This window comes from Stegodyphus dumicola, chromosome 8 (assembly GCF_044657685.1).
Source record: "Stegodyphus dumicola isolate Sdum_Otavi_A_Nest chromosome 8, ASM4465768v1".
NCBI classification, from domain to species: domain Eukaryota; kingdom Metazoa; phylum Arthropoda; class Arachnida; order Araneae; family Eresidae; genus Stegodyphus; species Stegodyphus dumicola.
The window spans coordinates 56,976,754-56,999,058 of record NC_140775.1 but is presented as its reverse complement, the minus strand read 5'-3'; the positions used below and the strand labels follow the sequence as shown (position 1 = coordinate 56,999,058).

Here is a 22,305-nt window from a genome sequence, read left to right as displayed (position 1 = left end):
AGTTAGTACATGGAAAAAAATTGAGAATGCCTCAAACGATTGTGTATGAAAACTGGCTAGAGAAAGAAAGTTCAGACCCCACTGTGGGCGAGTATGTTCTAGACTTAATAAACAGATTAAAGAAGTGTCAGGAGCTGGCTGTAGAGAAGATGAAAAAGTGTCAGAGTAAAAGGAAACTCTGGTATGATCGCAATGCTGTGCTGTTACGAGAAGGTTTAAGGTCGGAGATCTCGTGCTTGTTTTAGCCACATCTAAACCACACAAAATGGCTCTGAACTGGATAGCGCCAGGTAAAGTAACTAGTGTGATTTCCGAAACCAATTATACGGTAGAGATTCCGGGTTAAGCGTAGCAGTGACAGCATTTATCACGTAAATTTGATGAAACCTTATTATCAGCGCCCCGAGTTTGTGAATCTTGTGATGGAGGTCATGGAAGATATTGAGGGAGAAGTGGATATTCCTTATCCCTTGGCTGATCCAACTCAGGTAGATTTTTGGAAAATAGTTGGAGATAGTAAGCTAGAAGAAAGAGCTTTGGCAGAGGAAATAGGAAAATTCCAAGAAGTTATAAGGAAGTATGGAGCGGTGTTTTCGTCCAACCCCGGCTGTACGTTTTTGGTCGAAATGGATATTAAATTGTTGAATGAACCTCCGGTTAGAGTCAGGCCTTACCGAATATCGGCAAGACAAACCGACATCCTAAAAGAGGAAATTAGGCGGTTGCTTGAGTTAGGAGTCATAGAAGTCGGGCAATCTGATTATGCTTCGTCTATGATCTTAGTAGAGGTCCCAGGTAAAGATCCTTGTCCTTGTATGGACTACAGAAAATTAAATTCAAAAACTATGACCGAATTTTTCCCTCTTCCCAATATTGAAGAAGTGGTAGAAAAAGTCATCGCAGCTCCATTTATCACAATCATGGATCTAACCAAAGGATACTTCACAGAGCGTGCATGGAGGTATGCCGCATTTGTGACACCTTTTGGATCTTTCATCCCGAAGAAAATGATGTTTGGGCTTTTAAATGTGCCTTTCTATTTTTGTAAATTGATCGCTCAAGTTTTAGGAGGGCTGGACAATTTTGTTTTACTGTATATTGACGACATCGCAGTCTTTTCGCCGACTTGAGACAGTCATATGAAGGATTTGGATGTGGTTTTAGGTCGCCTTCAGGAGGCTAAATTGACTGTTAAGCTCTCAAAATGCAAATTCGCACAAGACCATGTGAAATTTCTGGGTCATGAAGTAGGGTCTGGGAAAAGGTCGCCTAGTGAGGCCAAGATTCAAGCAATCAGAGATTTTCTGATCCTCGCTACTAAAACACAGATACGTAGCTACCTTGGTACTGTGGGCTACTATGCAAGGTACATAAAAGACTATGCCAGTATTGCGGCACCTTTGACAGACGCTTTGAAGGGGAAAAACAAAAAAGAAAAAGTGATTTGGACAAAAGAGTGTGACGAGGCTTTCAATAAACTGAAGAACAAACTAGTAAAAAGTCCGGTTTTATTTGCACCAGATTATTCTAAAGAATTTATTGTGCAGACAGATGCCAGCTTATATGGTGCGGGTATTGTAATGTCTCAAATTCAAGATGGGGAGAAACACCCTATGCTGTATCTTAGCAAAACGTTTACTAAAGCAGAGCGAATTTATAGTACCATTGAAAGAGAACTAGCGGCCATTATTTATGGACTGAAGAAACTAAGTCATTACTTAGACGGACAGAAATTCAACATCCAGACGGATCATAATCCGTTGACTTTTGTAAACAAAATGATGGGATCAAATTCTCGTTTGACTCGCTGGGCATTGTGTCTCCAACAGTACAACTTTGACATTGTTCATACGCCAGGCAAATTACACGGTAATGCAGATGGCTTGAGTCATGCCCTAGTCTAGTGACTGAATATCACTAGTGGATACAAAGTAAGGTAAAAAGTAATGAAAGTGGGTGAAAATGATTTTTGTAGAGTTTTGGAATTATATTTGTGTAGATTCAAAATTGTTTGCATTGTGTGTTTCATTTTCAAAAAAATTGTTAGAATTAAATGTTAAATTAAATCTTAAGTATTAGCATTGTGTAAAATTTGAGGAATATGCTTTGTATAAGGCACACATTAGGAGTAGTTTAAATTATTTTTGTTGTATTTGTGCGGTTATGTTATCTAAAAATAAGTGCAGGGTAATGTAACTGACTTTTCTATTATCACTTAAATGGTTACCACTTGTGTTTTGAAAGCAGTGAAATGTATTTAGAATTTTTCCTTCCATAGTCAAGAAAAATTTCTTTATGAGGGGAGGAGTTGTGATAAGGTCACATGAAAGAAGAAGAGACTGAAGATTAATATGGACAAGGATGTCTCGTGAGAATAAGCTGAAAATTATTATTTTTTAACTTACAAACACGTTTTCAATAGTTGTTAAAATAGTCTTTATTAAAATAATTAAATCGTTGGCAATGTTAAAAATGCAAGCTCGAGAGCCACGAATTGCTCTCGCACATAAAATGTATAGAATTTGATTTTTGAAATAGATAGGTTTTTCTCTGCAGAATTGTATGTAGCCATTTTTTTTTTTTTTTTAGCATTCAATAAATTTTATTATGCTGTGTTTTGTTTTCAACCTGATGTCACAACTCAGGGTTTGCATAGCGGTTTCAGCCACTACACCACAATACCTTTCTAGATCATGTGCTTCTCTGTTCTGTAATTCAAAGTGATTACTCACATATAAAAGGCAACTGATATAAATATTCAAATATTTGTAGATTTGTAATTCAGACTTTTGTTTCTTTTTTGGCTGCCTTTGGTTGTGTAAAGCTGAAGCTCTCATACAAAACTGCCATGAAATCCAAACATATACTTTCACATATTTAAGATAAACTATAAATTTACAGCAGTTGAAAGAAAGGCTTGCTATAACAGTTGTAAACAAACAAAACAAAACAAACAAACAAACAAAAAAAAAAAAAAAAAAACCCTGCGTTTGTACAGCATTTATAACAAGTTTTAAGTTAAATGTGTAATCGGCTTAAAGCCAAGTCATGGTTTCTCTTTACAGGTTTTCTCTTTTCACGTAAATTTACTTTCTAGAAAATTCTTCAATATTTTATACTTTCTATAAAAAAAAAAAAAAAAAAAAGGGGGGGGGGGATTCTAGAGATGAGTATATGACAGCAATTACAAAAAAAAAAAAAAAAAAAAAAAAAAAAAAAAAAAACTATATATATATATATATATATTAAAATTTATTTTTCTTAAAATCAATCACATGGTAAATGTTTAAATGCATTTTCTTTGAAGCAGCAATCTTGCATTTTTATTATTTTGAAACAAAACAATAAAAAAGCATTTTTTTATTTTTATTTATTTATTTTTTTTTAAATAACCACTAGCACCCTGGCATTGCAGACCAGGCATAAGCATGGGAACTTTATTTTCTCATGACAGTGCTCTCACTGTTAATAATACTTGAAAACAAACAGAACAGTTAGTTCAAAAAAAACTTTTTCCCATTTTTGTTTTCTGTATATTGCAATTTTTTAACAATTAACATAACGGAAATAAATAAACAATTTTATTCTTCAAAATTTTAGAATTTATGTATTTTTTTTTTTATCTGAGAAGAATATCAAACTATTTTTTTAAAAAAAATTTAGACTCCTTTTTAGATAAGCATATTCAATATTCTAATTTTTTTAATTGTTGCACAGTACAATAATTTCTGACAAAAGACTAAATGTCTGCAATATCATATCATCAAGAAGTTGCTACATCAAGTTGCCCAAGTTTGTGCATGTGAAATTACCTTTTTTGGGAAGAATGACAAAAGCATATCCCGATCGAGGAGTTGTCCAACCCCATTATAGATACAGAGAGATAGATATATTGTATATGGCTGAGTATGTAGAAAATAAATTACCTAGGTTTGTTTTATGGAAAGCAGTACATGACCTGCAGCTTAACCAGGAACACTGTTCAAACTAGTAACTTTTACAGAATTCAAATACAACTCAAAAACATTCTAAGACAGTTTACATAACTATAAAATAATAATTTATTTACTTTTACAGGAGTCAAATGTTCATACTGACGATGAGGATGCTGTATTATAAGATGTTCTTGCCAGCAAGGCCCGGAATATATATGAAGTTGACTATGCTGATCAGTTGTTAAAAGTGATAGGCCATTTGATGGACTGAAGCAAGCTACAATGCATAATAGTAGTAATGAATCAAATTTACAAATTATATTCTGAAATACATCAATTCTAAGTAATTAATAAATATTATATTAACTGAAATCACTTGTAATTCAATATATACAATTAACAATTTATTTTATAAAATGCAAAGCATAAAGATAAATTTTACAAATTATAACCAGAACACATGATCTATTGTAGAATAAACTGTACATGTTATCCAGTATTGAAACCATTTAATGAGTTAAGCCATAATTATAATTTTGAATCATATTATAATTTTTAATTATAATCTAGCACTTACAAAGGAAAAAGAAATCCTAATTTATGATATATTACAGATAAACTTTAATATATAATAGTTCTCTCTTTTATCACTGATTTACAGTTAACATAAAAATGAAAAAGCATTAAAAAACTAAAAGCATCAGTATTCAGGTATTTCCTATCCAACTTTCATGCAAAATACTGAGTTACATTGTCCTTCATATGACATACCAGAACAAGTGGCGAATCATAGTTACAAAATGCATCTAGCCAAATATAACAAAACTCTACTTAAGAAATTCCTAATTTAAATATTTATTTTACTTTATCTCATACAATTTTTTTCCTCACGATTTTTTTTTTTTTTTTGATGAAATTACTATCAACATTCCTAGGTATAACTTTTTCATATTAAAATTTTTTTCAACAAAGTTAAGCAGTACAAAAGGTCAAATAGATGAAACGCATTATTCCACCCCCCCCCCGAAAAAGTAATTTTCTACCATTCTCAAGGGGAAAATTTGCATAACATTTTCATAACTCAGAATTTAAAAAGGCAATTATTTACATTTGCTATTATGTTAAATGCACATCCTTGATTAAAATATGCTTCTAAATGTGATAATGATTATCTCCTCAAAAACAAAGTTCCACAATTAAATTTTAAAAAGTAGCTGATTAAAAAAAACTTTTTCGTTTTGTATTACAAAATTTCCAAATTTTTGACTGATTCTCGATTTTTGATTTTATTAACAAATGAAGTAATTATGATTTAAAAAATTATAAGTTTTATTTTACTTTACTTTTAATTGACTACAGAAACCAATACCTAGCCTACACAGACTCCTGTTATTTAACCCTTTCAGGATGGACGTCCCATATACACTTTCCCTAAGAACGTCTCTTACAGCCAGGCGTCCCATCCACCCATCGCTAGAGGTTGCATTCAGAGGACAAGTGTTGCATATACGCATTATTAAGCTGGAACGTTTTTCTGAAGGCCACTAGATGGCATCCTATGTCCCTTACTTTTGAAATGAACACAGTTTTAAGTTCCTGATCTTGAGTTTGATATATTCTGCTTGACTTTGGTATATTACTCATTAGCTCTTGCAAGGGGGGAGGGAAAGTGTAAACAGAGGTGAGCTCTTTAAATTGCTGCGTGCTAGTGAAAACATTCGCGTGTCTGATTTATATCCAATTCCTTTTTTTATTCTGTTTTTTCCTTTACTATGTACAGGCTTTTAGGATTAGTATGTGAAGTACTGTTATGTTTTGCATTGCCCTTCAGATATATTTCCCGTTCTTCTCTTTTTATTTCGGAAAGACTCACCTCCAGTCTATTATGGCGAAAAGGCTCTATTTATTAGAAGAAGAATACCCTCGTATGGTCAATGAACCATTTATTAACACAGATGAGAGTGATGATTCATTTTCTAAAATGTTAGAAAGTGATACTTCTCCGTGCTTCGAGATTTACCGCAGTCTTCATTTTACATTTTGTTACTACTTACTGTAAATAGTCTTTATTGTGTTGTTTTATTAATTTAAAACTTTATTGATGGATTTTATCAATTAAAACTTTGGAATAATTTGAATAGCGCTTCCGAAAATTATTTTACAAGATAAGCAATTTTTTAAGTATATTTTCATGTAAAATAAAGAAAAGAATGTTATTAAGTGCTAATTTTAACATATATAAGAGCTCAAATAATAATCTAAAATGATACGAAAAATTACGATGCTATAAATTGTGAAGTGAAACTTTTTTTTCTGAATTTTTTTATAAAATTAGGCTTAGCGATGCAACGTAATGTATGGTGACTGCCTTCGAATCCCTTTCGTCCCGCATGAGCGTCTTAAACAAAGGTGCCCCGTCGTGAAAAGGTTAAAACTGACAGGCCAAAAATCACTAGATAAGTATATAATACAGTCAAATACCAAAAATTGGCCGACCTGAAATCCGCGTTGCCTCTCAAATTATAAACATTAAGTTTATAGGTTCCAGAAACCGCAACATTGAGTACGAAATATTGAAGAAAAAATACTTACTGAATAATGACGTCATAATTACAAAATAATAATAAGTCAAAACGAAAATACCAAATTATTGACATAAAATATTATTTCCTTTCACGAGATTGTTTAGTGCTGCCTTTTTTTTTATCTGGATATTTTTTGGATAAATTAAGAATATTTTAAATTTCAGCCCTTTTTAATACAATGAAAGATAAGAAACTCACTCATGATTTTATGGCTTGCAACGTTGAAAAATGTAAACACGTTGCATTGACGGTAACGCAAAAAGTGCAAATTCTGCAAAAGATGGAAGCAGGTGCTACTCCTCGATTTATAGCAGAATGCTATGGAATTGCAACACGATTGTGTATGATATACAGAAAAATAAAGAAAAGCTGTTGAAATTTTACAGCAACAGTGATTCTAACACCGGAAATCTTTGCATGAAGCAAAATCAGCAAACCTCGATATTGTGTACATATAATACAATGATTTATATAATCAATTTATATATGTAAAAATAATTTAATGCATATAATAAGTTATTGCAATAATGTATATAATAATTTATTTAATTGTATCTAATACGCCTTATTCATTTTGCGCTTTTAGTCCGAATATTATGCTTTATCTTTTCTCTCCTAAAATTCGCAAAATCCTAAAATCCGCACAACTTCTGGTCCCAAGCTTTGCAGATTTCTGGAATTCTACTGTAACAGATAAATCCTCTATCTGCTCTCAGGTTAAAAACACACTTTGAAGACAGAAATCAATTAAAGGTTATTCTGTCAAACAGGTAAAGTTATCCATAAATTTTGAAGTATAAATCATAACTCATACAGTCAAAAGTCTTTAATTTGGACATCCATAATCCGGAATGATCTATAATGTGGACCTCAAAGCTACAAAATTTCTGCACGAGTCAATGCATAATGCGTTAATGCATGCACATAATACCTTTACGCATGTGCATAATACGTTTATGCATGCGCGTTTAATGTATAACAGATGGTATGAGCTAAGCTAAAATTATCTAATTATCTATTTCAGTTAATGTTGCAGATTGTGTTGTTCGTTAATCTTCTAATTGAATCCGGCTTATTATTTTTTGCAGACTGTTAGAGCAATTTTATAAAAGTAAGCTTGAACTTTCGATTATGTCAAAAAGAATTTCCGAGACTGGAACTACCAAAGGATTTACAAAGCGAAAGAATGTTTCGATGTCCATCAAACAAAAAGTGGAATTGCTGCAAAATTGGATAAAGGCATATCCTTCGATTCTCTAACCATTCCAAAATCTGTTTATCAATGTCACGCTGCTCTGCAGGGGGGGGGGGCGTCGTGGCTCACCATGAACTGGAAGTTGATCTGTCAGCACTATCCTTATCTTCAGAGCAGATGTTTTTATTTTATTCGGTTTATAATTCCTTACTAAATGTAGTATTTTATCTCGATGTAGTCCTTTAATATGATTTAAATCAAATTCCTCGTCATTATAAATATCACGAATACACATCATATAGTTTTCTAGTTGCAATGTTCTAATTTCGACTATGCATAATGTATGCTTTACGCATGCGCGCGTTGAAAGAAATGTTTAATAAAGTAAACAAATAAATATTTACAAATAAAATTTTTTGTAAATTTTGATACCCTTTAGATTATAATTGCTCTTTATTTCATAAATTATGGTTTCATATTTTTAATTTTATAATTTCTGCATGCCATCTTACCGGATTTAAACTAATGATCTATAATCCAGAAAAACAGATAATGCGGAATCGCCGAAGTCCCGACGAGTCTGGATTAAAGACTTTTGACTGTATATACTGGACAGTGATGCAAAATTTCTGAGAACTAAAGACTGGCGACATACTGCATGATATTGTTGAAATACTCAGCATGATTCATGAAGATGCATATGTGATCTCCTAAGCTTTTTTTTTTTTTTTGCCTATCACCCATCATACGGCTATATACAGCTTCAATATACACCGAAAAGCCCAATGCAAGCCATATAAACATGCTTTCACTGCACCAGTCACTTCAGCTTGAAGAAAGCCTCACAGAGAAGAGTTTCATGGCTTCATATGATCTTCTCTACTCTACCCTGTGTATCAACAAGAAATAACTGGAAACTTGATTCACATGATCATGCCACTTAACTCTAAAGGCTTTTGGGCCATTCCACTTATTGCATTCCATAAGTAGTATGCAAAACAACAGAGACTTTAGATACTAAATTCAGTGGATGATAAATAGTAACAGACAATCCAAGATTTCATGCAGTGCAGCCCATTTAAGTCATTACATTTCACAACAAACTTATGAGCTACTTTCACCACATCACTTGCAAGTGGTGCACACATTTACTCATTTAGACTTGTAGAAATGCCATCAATACAATATAAACTACTTAAACCTGGAAAATTCAGTTTCAGATTAACTCTCCTACTACATGACCTGACAAAAATTAGTTCATGCTGCTCTGAAATCAATTATTATAAAACATTCAAATAGCTCATGACATACAACTGTAATGAATGAACCACTACTCTGAAATGGATGTCAGGTTTGGATGTGATTAAAGGTCAGGTTTGGATGTGATCCGAGCTGCTCTGACAGTTTACACCTGTCAGAGCGGCTCTGAGCGAGTCGCTCCTTACGATTACTTTGACAATGTAAACGCTCACTTCGACGGAGTACAAACGTAGGGGAGATGAGTCAGCGCTTCCGTTTCTACTTTGAACCTGTTGAAAAATCTCTCCGGGCAGTTACTCCGAGCAGCGTTCGCGGGGACGTCGTGACAGTGAGTTCTATAATCCAAGATTAAGCAATAGCCAAACCATGGCATTTTTAATGCATACGCATCTTATGAAGTGTTTTACTTCTATAATTATGTGAGCTTATATTCATTTTTCTACAAGCATCCCTACATGAGAGATGCAATAAATATATGATAAACTATAAAAATTAAAAAAAAAATTATGAAAAAGATATGTAGATCTGTTTTATTGGGGATATTTAAATTTCTTGCTTTGTATAAAAACATTCTGGGCTATAATTCATTACAATTCAACTTGGATGTGAAACATGTTCAGCTTGGATGTGTGAGTGCAAGTACTGAAGGTGTATTAAGGTTTATACAAATTATGCTAGATGAATTCTAATTTCCTTAAACTATCCGTTTTAGCATTTTAAAAGTAAAGTATAATTACTATATTTACCCATTATTAATTTTGTTGATATCACTTTGTGTGTTGTCCAGAAACACAATTTCAGTAGGATCCAAAAGTAACAATTTGCGATAAATATCTTTCTCTTGGAATTATGTCATAATATATATATTCTTTTACCTGTGGTAATATATGTAATGCTCCCAAGTTTTTTGCTACTTCTTATTTATTTAAGATTTTCTGAATAATTAGGTAGATATCATACAGTTTACTTCTGTCGTGTTAATGGTAGCTTTGAATAAATATTCCATGTGTTAATTTTGCATTCTTCTCTAGAAATAACACAGTTCCAGTCAGAACTCTGCATAATTAATTCATGCACAGAGAGCTACTGATTCTGTGGATTCTGGATGAATAAATATATTCTTTCTATTAATAAATAATAAAACACATTATTACTTTTACATTATTTTGTAAATGATTAATTAGGTGTAAATAAACAGTTGTATATAGTAGAAAAACTTTGTTAATTTGACTTTCAGTAACCACAGTTGACTAAATAACTTCTCTCAAACTGAGTTTCTTTTAAATTCTTGTATCTGATATGCAATAACGTTTTTGTAACTTTGGACATTCTCGTCCGAAATTCACTTAATAGTTCATTTGATACTCCTAATTCATCGCGGCAAACTACCCAATGACGTACCCATTTTTTCTTCTTCTTCTTCTTTTTTTTTTTTTTTCCTCCCAAGAGCAGAAATTAATTCATTTGAAACTGCTTCACAGACTTCAAGCACTGCAGCCTAAGAACATCTATGTATGTTCAATGCATATTCTTTCCTGCAGCTGCGATGTCGGTATCCATTTCGTAAACAAACAGAGGCAAGTTGTCAGTCCACTCTGATTGGTGTAAACAATCTATCAGAGTACAGGTCTGTTCACTCGGTTCGAAACGCCCGGATGAGCGGCTCGCTACGAGCAGCTTTGACAGATGTAAACTGGCCTTAAGGTTGCACACCTCTAATTCAGTATATCAGTTATGTATATAGCATATCAACTGTACTTCCATGATTTTTTGGTTTTTATTACGTACTTGTATATCAATCTAGCAGTCATCTAATTTAATTTTTAAAAAAAATGGAAAAGGGGGAACACATTAAAATATTTTTTTTAAATATTCCACAAATAATAATTTGAGTAGCTTTTAATGTGACAGGAAGAATTACTGGTAATTTAACTAACTGATATGCACACATTTATACAGAAACATAATATTATAGTGTCTGTGAAAATAATGTGCAAAAACTCTTAAAAAATTAAACAATTTTCATATTATCAGAAATTTGTAATCAATTAAATAATATTTAATAGAAAGACTTGCTGATTTTGATCAAATAAATAATACTTTTGATAGTTAATAATACTTATGATTTTCAAAGTTGTGCATAGTTCATTTAGTAAGCATACACACCAGAATTTACAGGTTCCAAATGAGGAAATACATGAACAGGTTTTAACTTGGTTCCAATATTCGCAACCATACGCATATCCCACAATTTAACAAATTTGTCATCAGAAGCAGTTGCAAACACATTTTCATCTCTGGTATTAAATTCAACATGAGTAATACTTCCATGATGCATATAATCTTTTGAACGCCAAATCTAAAATGAAAATTATTTTAAAATTGATTGATGATTATAATAATGTAAAACACTATTACCAGATCAGCCTTTCCAAGGACTTTCTGAAAAATAATGACAAAAAAGACATCAAAATTATTATTTTATGCTAATTAATTTAAGATATCAACAGAAAATTAATATTTTTGGTCTAGCACAGATAAAGTACAATTCCCAACATAGAAATTCAATATAATATAATATATCACACTTTCCTTTAAAAAATAGAATTGCCTATGATACATTATCCTACTGTTTAAATAGCATTTTTAGAAAGTGATTATATATTAAAATAAGACCCATTTGTAAAACATATCTACAATTCTGGGAGTTAAATTGTTAAAATGTTGATTTTATATATTATTACATAAAACGTTATTTACTATATATGACAAACTAGTTAAAATATTTATTCACTTATTTATTATATACAATTTGATTACAAAGCTCAGACTGCTATATTAGAGCAAGTGTTTTAAAAATTTCTGGCACTTCATAATCTTAGCAAAGCATTTCCAATCAAAAAAAAAAGTTATATAAAAGAAGTAGTACTTAAGGAAAGTTCAGTAATTATTTTACTTAGAACGATATATTAGATACTATGCTATCCCCAGAAAGCATAAAAATAAACATTTGGATCAAAATAAAAGAATTTTAAGTTATATCTATTGCAAAGAATTAATATACATGCATAATAAAAGTAGAAAACAAGGCGTTGTAATAAATTAGAAGCTAAGTATGCACTGAAAACTGCTGATAATTGGGGGTAATAATTTTAAAAAGTTCAAAACTCATATTCGAATACAGCAAAGTATAAACAAAATGAAATTCATTCATAATAGTGTAAAACAAACATTGTATAAAATTGCTAAAAATGGAATTTAAAAAAATTAGATAACATTGTGGTAAGATTAAAAATAAAATTACAACTGAAAGCATAACTTTGTGTTAAAGTTAAAATATTGGTACCGAGAGCAGTATAGGTAAATATACTCCAATAGAAAAACAGAACAAAAAGGAAATGCAATCAAAACAATGAAAACCACACTGCACCAAAAATTACAAAAATGTGATCAATCAAAAAACTTTTTAAAAATTACACATTACATGATTTTACGTCTCCCAGGCTCACCTTTAAAAAAACTTTGAATTCGAAATAAATCTGATTAAAATATTCATCAGGGTTGGTGTCACAAAGAATGTTTAAAAAAAAAAAAAAAAAAACTGGCCTATTTCTGAAGCAACTGATGCTGGTTTATTGGTTTATTTGACTATGGCAAAGGACTCAAAAGAGCCAACTGATGCATAATTCAGAGAAATCCTTAATATTCAAAACAATTTTTAATTAAGGAAAAACCAAATTAAATTGTACACAAACAGCCCAACCTCAGGATAGAAAGAAAAATAGTACATAGTCAAAATTAAACAAAACACATTCAAAATAGAAAAAACGAAAAAAATGCAGTACGAAGAAAAAATAAAAACTCTAGCAAAATGTTTGAAAATAAAACTCTTCAACATAGCAAAATAAATGTAAGACTGAAAACACTAGCCAGACCTAAAAGTAAAGTCCTGAAAATATACTAAGAAAGCAAAGCACAAACTGAGCACTAAGGAAATCAATGAACAAAATTAGATAATTTATATTAAGCATATGTAGTGCAATTAATCTAATAAAACTTTGAATTTTAAAATAATCTGATTTAAATTTAATGCAAATCATAAGCTGAAAATTTCCCATGAAATCACTAGTGTAAATTCTATGCCATGAAATTTTATAATTTAACCTGCAAATGTGTACAAATTTTGTCTTTTCTTCCAGAAACAAAATTACAACCCTAACTATAATACATACTTCTCTCTTTACTGATGCAATCAAATACACATAACATTTTAATTTGCATCTCAATTCTTCTTTGAGGAAAACATTTGAATTGAACTATGCAAAATTATTTTTTGATAATTTTATCCATTTACAACAGGCATATCAATGCAAATATACATATAACCATATGCAGCTTGCAGGCTGCATATGGTTGACTTCTTTTTCTGTGGTCCTCCACTCACTTCAAAAACATAACTAACAGCTAGGGTTATCGAAAAATAACAAAAGGGAGCCTGTTTCGTACAAAGCGTGTGCTGAGATGCTTCAGCATTTGAAGGCTGAGTTCAAAGAAAGGTTTTACAATATCAGATCTTTAGAAAATGAGCTCTCCCTGATTTCCCGCTCTTTTTTCAACCAGCTCTGAGAAAGAGTCAGCCCTATTTACAGGCAGAATTAATAGAAATTCAGTTCAAGTCAACATTAAAGCAGAACTTCAGTGAAGTGGCTATTCCCAAATTTTACAAAGTCTTGCCAGCACAGGTCCCAGGAAAGTATAAATTTGCCTCATATTAGGATTTCTATATTTGGAAGTACTTATCAGTATCCGCAACTTTTGATACTTATGAAAAGGAATAAGTCTCCAGCGATATCCAATTTAAAAGATATTCATCTATGCTTTGGTTTGAAAATTACTGGTGCTAGAAACATGTCTTCAGACATTCAAAAGCTAGTTGCAGGAAAAAGATGCAGGTGTTGGAAGAGAAATCATAAGTACTCATCTGCTAATCGAATTTTCTTATACTCCTTTAATTTTTAAAGAACTACAGTGTTAAGTAATATTTTATGTATTTATTCACCTTTTAAATACACCATTATGCATGAAAATGCTTTTTTTTCTTCGTGGGCACTGATAACTTAGCTTACTTGAGGTGCCAAATTTGACATGCGTGATTTGGAGTTTACAAAATGTTAACATCTCTTCAGCTCTATAATTCAGAGATCACTAAGTAGCATGGCTAAATAACTCAGTACAGTAAATCCTTGCCAAATGATGAACATGATTTGCTTATATGATTTATCTTGACTGTCTCCATTTAATTTGCCCAATGGGAAAATTTTGATTACACATGGTACGCTGCAGAGTGTCAGCTGCATTGCAACAGACCTCTTTAACCTTCCAGCACGCATGCTTAGCAATTTTACATGAGCACATGTGCATCGTATTCTATAAGACATCTGTTATTTTACCATTTTTGGCACGAAAAATGACAGAAATGAGTGAATATTGATAATAAATTTGTTAAAACATAAAATATTTCCCTTATTATTGAAAAATACAAATGATGTCACGTTTAAATGATAGTAAATTATTTTAAACACTTATATTAGTCAGGTGGTAAAGCAATGATGTATTTTATTATAGAAATTTAAAAATTTATTATTTAATAACTATATTTTAAAACCTAAGCTAGTTTTAATATTCATCTGTCCTGTCTTGTTGATTTATCACCGAATCAAAGACAACTTGTCAGAAATAAAGATCTCTTGCAGCTCATCAGAGCTCTTATTACGAAACAAAGACTTTAATCGGGATGTCCATAATCCGGAATGATCTATAATCTGGACCTCAAAGCTACAAACTTTCTGCGTAGCTACAAACGTATTATGTGCATGCGTAGCAGCTTACGCATGCGCATAATATGTTTACGCATGCACATTTAATGTATAACGGGCGGTATAAGCTAAACTAAAATGCCATCACTTGTGAATAAGTCTGTTTGCATTTGCATGGTGTCCTTTTTTTATTCCTATCATATATAGCAATTCAAAATAGGCCATTGTTTTCACTCAGGTAACAAAGCAGTCTCTATCTCATGAGTATTTTTGCCTTTTAGTAAACTTATATATTTACTTTTTCATTCCAAAATTTCATCAAGCATATTTATATCAACTATTTTAAAAAATGTTCCCATTTCATCCTTTATATCATTGACATGGTGTTTTAGGCCAGGTAACGCTCAAGATATTCATCTTATTCGTCTTTGAGCAGTTTGCATACTTCTGTTTTTGCCACTTAGAAGATTTATCCTCACTAACAAAAAATATATCATCATCATTTCTTTTTTCTACATCATTATTAATATCATCATCCGAAATTCATTGTTCAGATTCAGTGCTGATATTATTTATCTCTATATTTTTCTTACTCAGATTGCTATTATTCTCACATCCAAAGGTTTCCTTGTCTTCTTTTTCTTCATCAGATAATTCTTGAAGAATGCGAGCAAAATCAGCTGGTTGCACATAATCATTTGCGATGAAAAACAATATAAAAATTAAAGAGTCGAATTTATACAAAATAAAATAATATACTTCAATTAATAACACAAAATTACAAAATATTTGACAAAAAAAATATTTTCCGAATTTTCACTCGTGACCACGTGCACGTCGTAACTCTTACGACGGAGCCACCATGTAGCACAAAAGCCCAGTAAAAAAACAAAAAATTCATACGACTTCCTGTTGGCACATTCAGTGATGTGGGGAAGGGTTGAAAGGAAGAATAGAAATGACATTCAGATGTCTCAGCTGCGATATGCAAAAAGTGTGCATTAAAAACCGAATTTGTCGTAAACTTTGTGCATAGCACGAGTGCTGGAAGGTTAATGACTGGTTTGAAATTCTTTCATCAAAGAAATCAAACATTACTCAGTACAGCAAAACTTCAGCTTTAAAGTTTTCTTAATTATTGATAATGTGACATGGCACTGAAGCTTTCGCAACATTGCTCTCACAACATGTAGAGGTTTTATTCCTTCCACCAAATACCACTTCCTTAATCTAACCAACGGATCGAGGCATCATAAAAGCATTCAAAGCCTATTATGCCAGGCATGTTTAAATCTCTGCAAATAAAGTACTAGATGTGAGAAAGCATGACACACTAATGGCATTTGGGAAGCAATTCAGCATAAGACACAGCATAATGATAAAAATGAATAAACTCACATGAGGATAAGTGAATTCATCGAAAATGAATGCTTGCTGTCATCAGTGCTGGCCAGAAGCTTTCAACAATGTTCAATGTTAAGGATTTTCCACTAATTGAAAATGAAGCCACAGAAATCTTACAGATTGCAGAAGCAATAGGTGCGGAAGGATTTTCAGACAGAAGGAAAATTCAAAGAATTAGTCAAGGATGATTATCATCAAATGACAAATGAAGAACTGGATGACCTTATAACACCAAATAACATTGAAAACAGAGATATTGAGAAGATAAAGAGCCTTTAACATACAAGAAGTTAAATTAATATTTAAAAAAGATACAGGAATGGTCTGATTTTGTAATTGAGATTGACCCAAAAAAAAGAAAGAATGGGATACTTTAAAAACTTTGCACTCCTTACTATAAAACATTTAATGAGTTGCTTCAGACATCAGTTGTCACATTTATGAGTTGCATCCCAAGTACAAATCACAAGCTATATAAAAAAATAATTGTATGATGTACCTACTTATTAAGCAGTAATAAAAATCCTTTCAATTAACATTTGTTTATTTACCAAACCCCTGTTGTTTGGCCTAGGCCATTAGACGATGGGCTCTCCAATATCTCACCACATGACAACAAAAAGCAGATAGTGCAGAGCACTTCTCGAAATGCAAGGCAGTCATATCTTTCCCAGTCGTACAAAGAGAACACATAGGAGAGGCCACAATGTTAAAACAAAAAATATGAGCATGGAAGCAATCACGTCCAGTTAACTTCTAAACGTTGCAACTGCAGCTGCACGAGATAGGAACAAGTTGTAGTCTAGAAAAGAGTACATTCCAAGGTCTGCCATTCAAAAGATGATGTAAATGTAAAATGGTTTTTAAAAGCTGTATCATGAAGAAAGCACCTGGAAATCTAGCTATTTTCAGTTTAGCTGAATGGAATCACAATTTCACATGGAGTTTCTGAAGAGCAGAAGATCTCTTCTTAGCAAGATATCAGCCCTCTCATTTCCCTCAATGCCACAGTGGAAGAGGATCCACTGGAAGGACATCCTATTAGGAAAATTCTCAAGCAAAGTCCTGCATCCTTCTCAATCTCTTCATTAGAAGAAAGAGCCTGTAGTACAGAAACAGAATCGGAAACGATAACAGCTTTTTAAAAGAAGTGTTTTTATATAAAATGTTGTTCAACTGATATAAGAAGAATAGACTCCATCTCTCCATCAAAGTGAGTCATGAAATTTCCAACCAAAAGGCGAAAACAAAAAAAAGTTCACTCAAGATGCCAGCTCTGGCAACTTGTGAAAAAATCAGAAAGTGAACCATCAGTATACACATGTAATCAGTTATTGGGATGGTTTCCAAAATGATAGCCCATAAGGGCTTGAGAGGAAGATCTGATTTTCTAATTTTCTGAGTTAGATTTAACCTTATATCGAGATCCATGTAATGAAATGGGCGGAGAGGAATAAGCAACTCAATCGGCAAGTCATTAATAATTTGGTGATGTTTAATATCATGGACACATTATATAAAATCTCTCTGAGGCTTCATATTGCATTATGAATTAAAATCATAGTCATGCCAAATGGCATCGTTTGCGAGCCTAACTAGCTTATAATATAGAACAGCAGCCCTTCTTTGCATCACAATTATCATGGGCTCAGTTTTGGCAAAAAAATTGTAAGGCCAACACCAGGGATAGTTTTAATTGCACCAGTAATGATTCTTACAGCTTGGTTTTTGAAAGGCCTCCAAAAGCCTTATCAGCTTAGCAGAAGCAGAGGCAAGCACATCAATGCAATAATTTAAGACTGTGTGGATATACAGTTTACAAGTTAAATTTAAGGTGTCTCTGCCACAGCCCCATTTAACACCAGATATCTATCCTCTTGAGAATTGGAAGACTATTTTTGGCTTCAATAATGTGCTCAGCATGTTTTTGCTAAGTCAATTAACATTTGTTTCATTTTTTCCTTTTATTTACAAATAATATTTAAGTTTGCATAAATTATACATACTTTCTTAGATTGAACTATACCTAACTCGTTTTTTTTTCCATTGAAAGTTAACCTTCCAAAACATAATTTGCGATTTTGCTGTGCACATAATGATGTAAGCCCCCAAGCTCGGCAAAGGTTTACTGTGTCTAATTTTTTATCACAATGGAAGCTCATAAAACTTGAAAAAATGTCTTCACAATGCAAAAATTTTGATGTTACTTTCTGATTTTCCAGTATAGTCAATTAGCATTAAGTCTTACTTTAAAGCCTTGTGTAGTAAGCAAGTGACCACGACCACTAGAATCACCAGCTAATATGAGTGTTTTACGATATGACACATCAAGGGAATTAAACCAGCCCCTAAATAAAGTTTAATTAATTTTAGTATGAAATTTGAAAGCAGAAAGAAAAAATTATATGAAATTAATATCATTTCATTTTTAATAGCTTAAAGGGGAAAATAAATATTTCAATTACCATTTAACTTTGGTAAAAATTGTTGTAGTTTGGCCACTGAAGTCTTGCTGTCGTAAACCACCAGAAAACGATGCAACAAACACAACAGAAGGATCATTAGAACTGAATTTCAATCCTAAAACTGAGCCTTTGATATTAATCTAAAAACAATAACAATGTTTAGAAAATGTACATATAATCAAAATCAACATACTAAACTAATGTACATTAAATATACATTAGCTGATACCCTTAGATTAAAATATATAAAGAACTGCCAAAATAAATATTTTGCATTTTTTCTTAAATCATTAGAAAGTACATCAAAATTTTGTTATTTATATTAAATAATCATTAAATACCCAGTATTAAACTTCACTAAGTGATTAATAAAAATTAAATGAATAGGCATCTAACAAAATTACATTAAAATACCTCATTAACTGTATCAGACTTTTAGAATGCTCATGGACTGAACCAATAAGGCCATAAAAGAAAAGAAGAGACTAGACAAAAAATAAGGACTGAAGAAATAAGTTATTGCAAACCTCTTTGTAGAACTTTGCAAATTTATAGAATGTGCCAAACTCTAACAACCAGACAAATAACAATTCTTCAGTCAAGCAATGTTGCCTTTTTTGTATGCATTCTTTTTGTTGTAGTGAGATGGCTTTTATAAATTGCGATATTTTATGCCTTAAACTTAATTTTAAAATATGCATTTGCACCAGCAATGGAAGAAACTTTGATTAAATTTCTACAACAAAGGAATACAGAATTTTGAGACAAAATCTCTGAAGGGAACAACGAGGAGATGCGTTTGGTACACAGCCAAAGTTACTGGAGTTTGCTTGATGCCATATCTCTGCAATTCTCTGATTTTTTTTTTAAACGCAGATCTCTGTCTACTTAGGAGGCAGAACTAATGTCTACTTGAGAGAAGAATAATATAAAAAATTACAAAAAGATTTGGAAAAAATGTAAATGTTTTATTTTTTATATCATGTAATGCTTATATAATAACTAAAATTTCGTAGTTTAAATTACTAAATTATGTTTCCTGCTTTTCATATGCTGATAATGTCTGCTAACTTACAAATATATTGATACTTTGGGAATAAAAAAAAACCCTGAAAACCAACAATTTGCACCCAATAAGTATGTTTTACCTTTCACCTATAAAAAATCACCAAGGTGGTTGTGTTAATATATAAGTACCAAAATATAACAGTCTCTTACTATCCTCTTTGCTTTGAATTCAATACAAAAAGATGCAGCTATCATTGGCTGAGGTAGTATCTCAACTCTGAAAAACTTGGTCTTGGGTGGAAGTCATCTCACAGCAGTGTTCAGTCCCTCACTATGCAAATGGGCATATCAGCAAGTGTTTTTAGTGCATCACTTGATGAATTACAGTATAAGATGTATTCTTTTCACATTTCCAACAATAATTCTCAAGCTTTCTCAGATGATATTGCATTTAAATGAACATTTGTGATCTCATGACCAGAAGGATTTTGAATTATCTATGTTATTATAATTATATTAACACTCAAATAACTGATGTAAGTTTGTTCTTGGGGTAACTCGCATAATTAATGTTCTACGGGGTTTGTCAACATGTAGAGAAGTTTTGATGTATGCACAATTTCAACATCTTATGATCTCTTGGGATCATGGAATGTTGTAATTATACATGAAACCAGAAACAGGATGTTCTAGCCAAACATTTTGAATCAAGCCAGAATATTGAGAAAGCTTCTATTTTGTTTGCCCCTAAATAATATATTTTTGTTCCTCTCATTTACACATTAGCAGCTGATTAAAATAACACTGTTTGATGTTCAAAACAGAAATTATTTACAGTTATGAATGTAATTCACTGTGTACACTGCATATTTTAATTACATTAAGCTCTATTGTAGGTTATTTTTATCCTTTTTCTGGCAGGTCTATTTGTAATACAGTACAAAGTCTGAGATCCAGACTTGTCGTGACTTCTGTAATTCCGGATTTGGGATTTTTTCGAATATTAGATCATCAGTTTAAATCTAGTAAGATGGCATGTAGAAATTATAAAATTAAAAATATGAAACTGTGATTGATTTATGAAATAATGAAGCATTTATGATATAAAGGGTAACAAAATTTACAATAAAAAAAAAGCTTAATATTTAATTGCTTACTTTATTAAACATTTCTTTCAATGTAAGTTGTTTAAGTTGCTTCGCATTTTGTGCTTATATTTTCTCTTTAATTCTGTAGACAGACGCAATTTCTTGTTTAGTTATATTATTGAAGTCCTGTAATTGCCATGTCGAGAGTTTCATTTTCAGTAACCTGTCACTTTCTTCATTATCACTAGCGGTATTTCCTGGATCTAGAACCAACCATACTACAGATTAAGCCATCCATTTATTGATTGATGACTGAGGAGCATTGTCATCACAATGAAAAACTTCTTTATATCATCTTTTATTACCTCTTCTCCACATTTCTTTGCAAAATTTGTTTATTGGAAAATTTCAACTTTAGTTTGCAACATCCAAACACCTTTAAAATTTGTGGCTATCATCATAAAATTTAGCCATATTTCACTATACATATTTCGCAATGTATCATGAGATTGGCAACTGAAGACAAGTTGTTCCACTAAATTTTATCTTGCTTCTATTGTGCACTGAGACAATTAAGCCTCAGTTGTATTAGTTTAGTTGTTTATTATACTTATGTCTATTTCTTGCACATGCTTATCTGAGTCTTGAACAAATAAATTCCCACATATACTTAAGGCTTGTTGAGAGTTGGTGCTAGATACCTTAACGCATGATGCAGTCTCTGTGGGTCTTAAATTCTGCTACCAAGTGCCTCCCTTTGTGTGTTCCCTTAAGTCTGCTGCTAGTTGTGGCCATATGAGCCCTGGCGCTCATTCTGGGGTTATGTAAATAACAAATCAGTTATTCTTAATTCAAAAAGCTTTAAATGTAATCTTTTGGCCTAGAAGTATCATTAACAAAACCTATTTTTAGCATACGGAAAGAAATTTTTATTAAATTTTTCCTTGCCAACATTTTTTAGCACATTTAAATATATTATCATCGCCAAGCAATAATGTCAACATAAAAGGTTACCATACTCTTTATTATTCAATTACTAACATAAAAAAATTGTTTAGGCATCGCTACATGAGTCATTACTCAAGTTCTCATGTGTTTATAAACATATGCAATGAAAGCAAAATATAATAAATGATTTGCCAGGTTGACGTCACGGATATAAAATATTAGTAGGTATAAAATCAACAATGTATCTATATTTCTATCTATAGAATGTTTCAGTTTGAGCAGTGGCGTAGCTAGGGTGGGGCAAGGGGGGGGACAGCTGTCCCCAGGCGCAGCATCCAGGCGGCGCCAAATTGATGGTACGGAATTTTAGAATGAAATGTTTTCCATTCTTGGCACACAGAAAGGAGCGCAAATTCTTCAGTTGTCCTCGGGCGCTGGAATCCTAGCTACACCACTGAGTTTGAGATGTATGCCAAGCAGATACACATCTATGGAGCCAAGTTACTGATCATACAAATTTATGCTAAAATAATTGCATCTTCAATAAGAAGGTATTTTATTTAGTGCCGAAGTGAATTAAGAACCCCGCACATAATAAAAT

The 22,305-nt window shown here is 32.0% G+C and overlaps 1 protein-coding gene across 2 annotated transcripts in view; it reads right to left on the bottom strand.

The window, feature by feature from the left end:
* Nucleotides 1–22,305, bottom strand: part of LOC118197059 (DNA damage-binding protein 2-like) — a 60,092-nt gene that overhangs the window by 24,044 nt on the left and 13,743 nt on the right. For both annotated transcript variants that reach the window (XM_085821874.1, XM_035368535.2), the window contains exons 3-6: nucleotides 18,661–18,800; nucleotides 18,444–18,543; nucleotides 11,142–11,334; nucleotides 4,070–4,212 (exon numbers count right to left, since the gene is read on the bottom strand). In XM_085821874.1, the coding sequence (XP_085678000.1) occupies nucleotides 4,070–4,212; nucleotides 11,142–11,334; nucleotides 18,444–18,543; nucleotides 18,661–18,800 (576 nt within the window). The remainder of the gene's footprint in view (nucleotides 1–4,069; nucleotides 4,213–11,141; nucleotides 11,335–18,443; nucleotides 18,544–18,660; nucleotides 18,801–22,305) is intronic.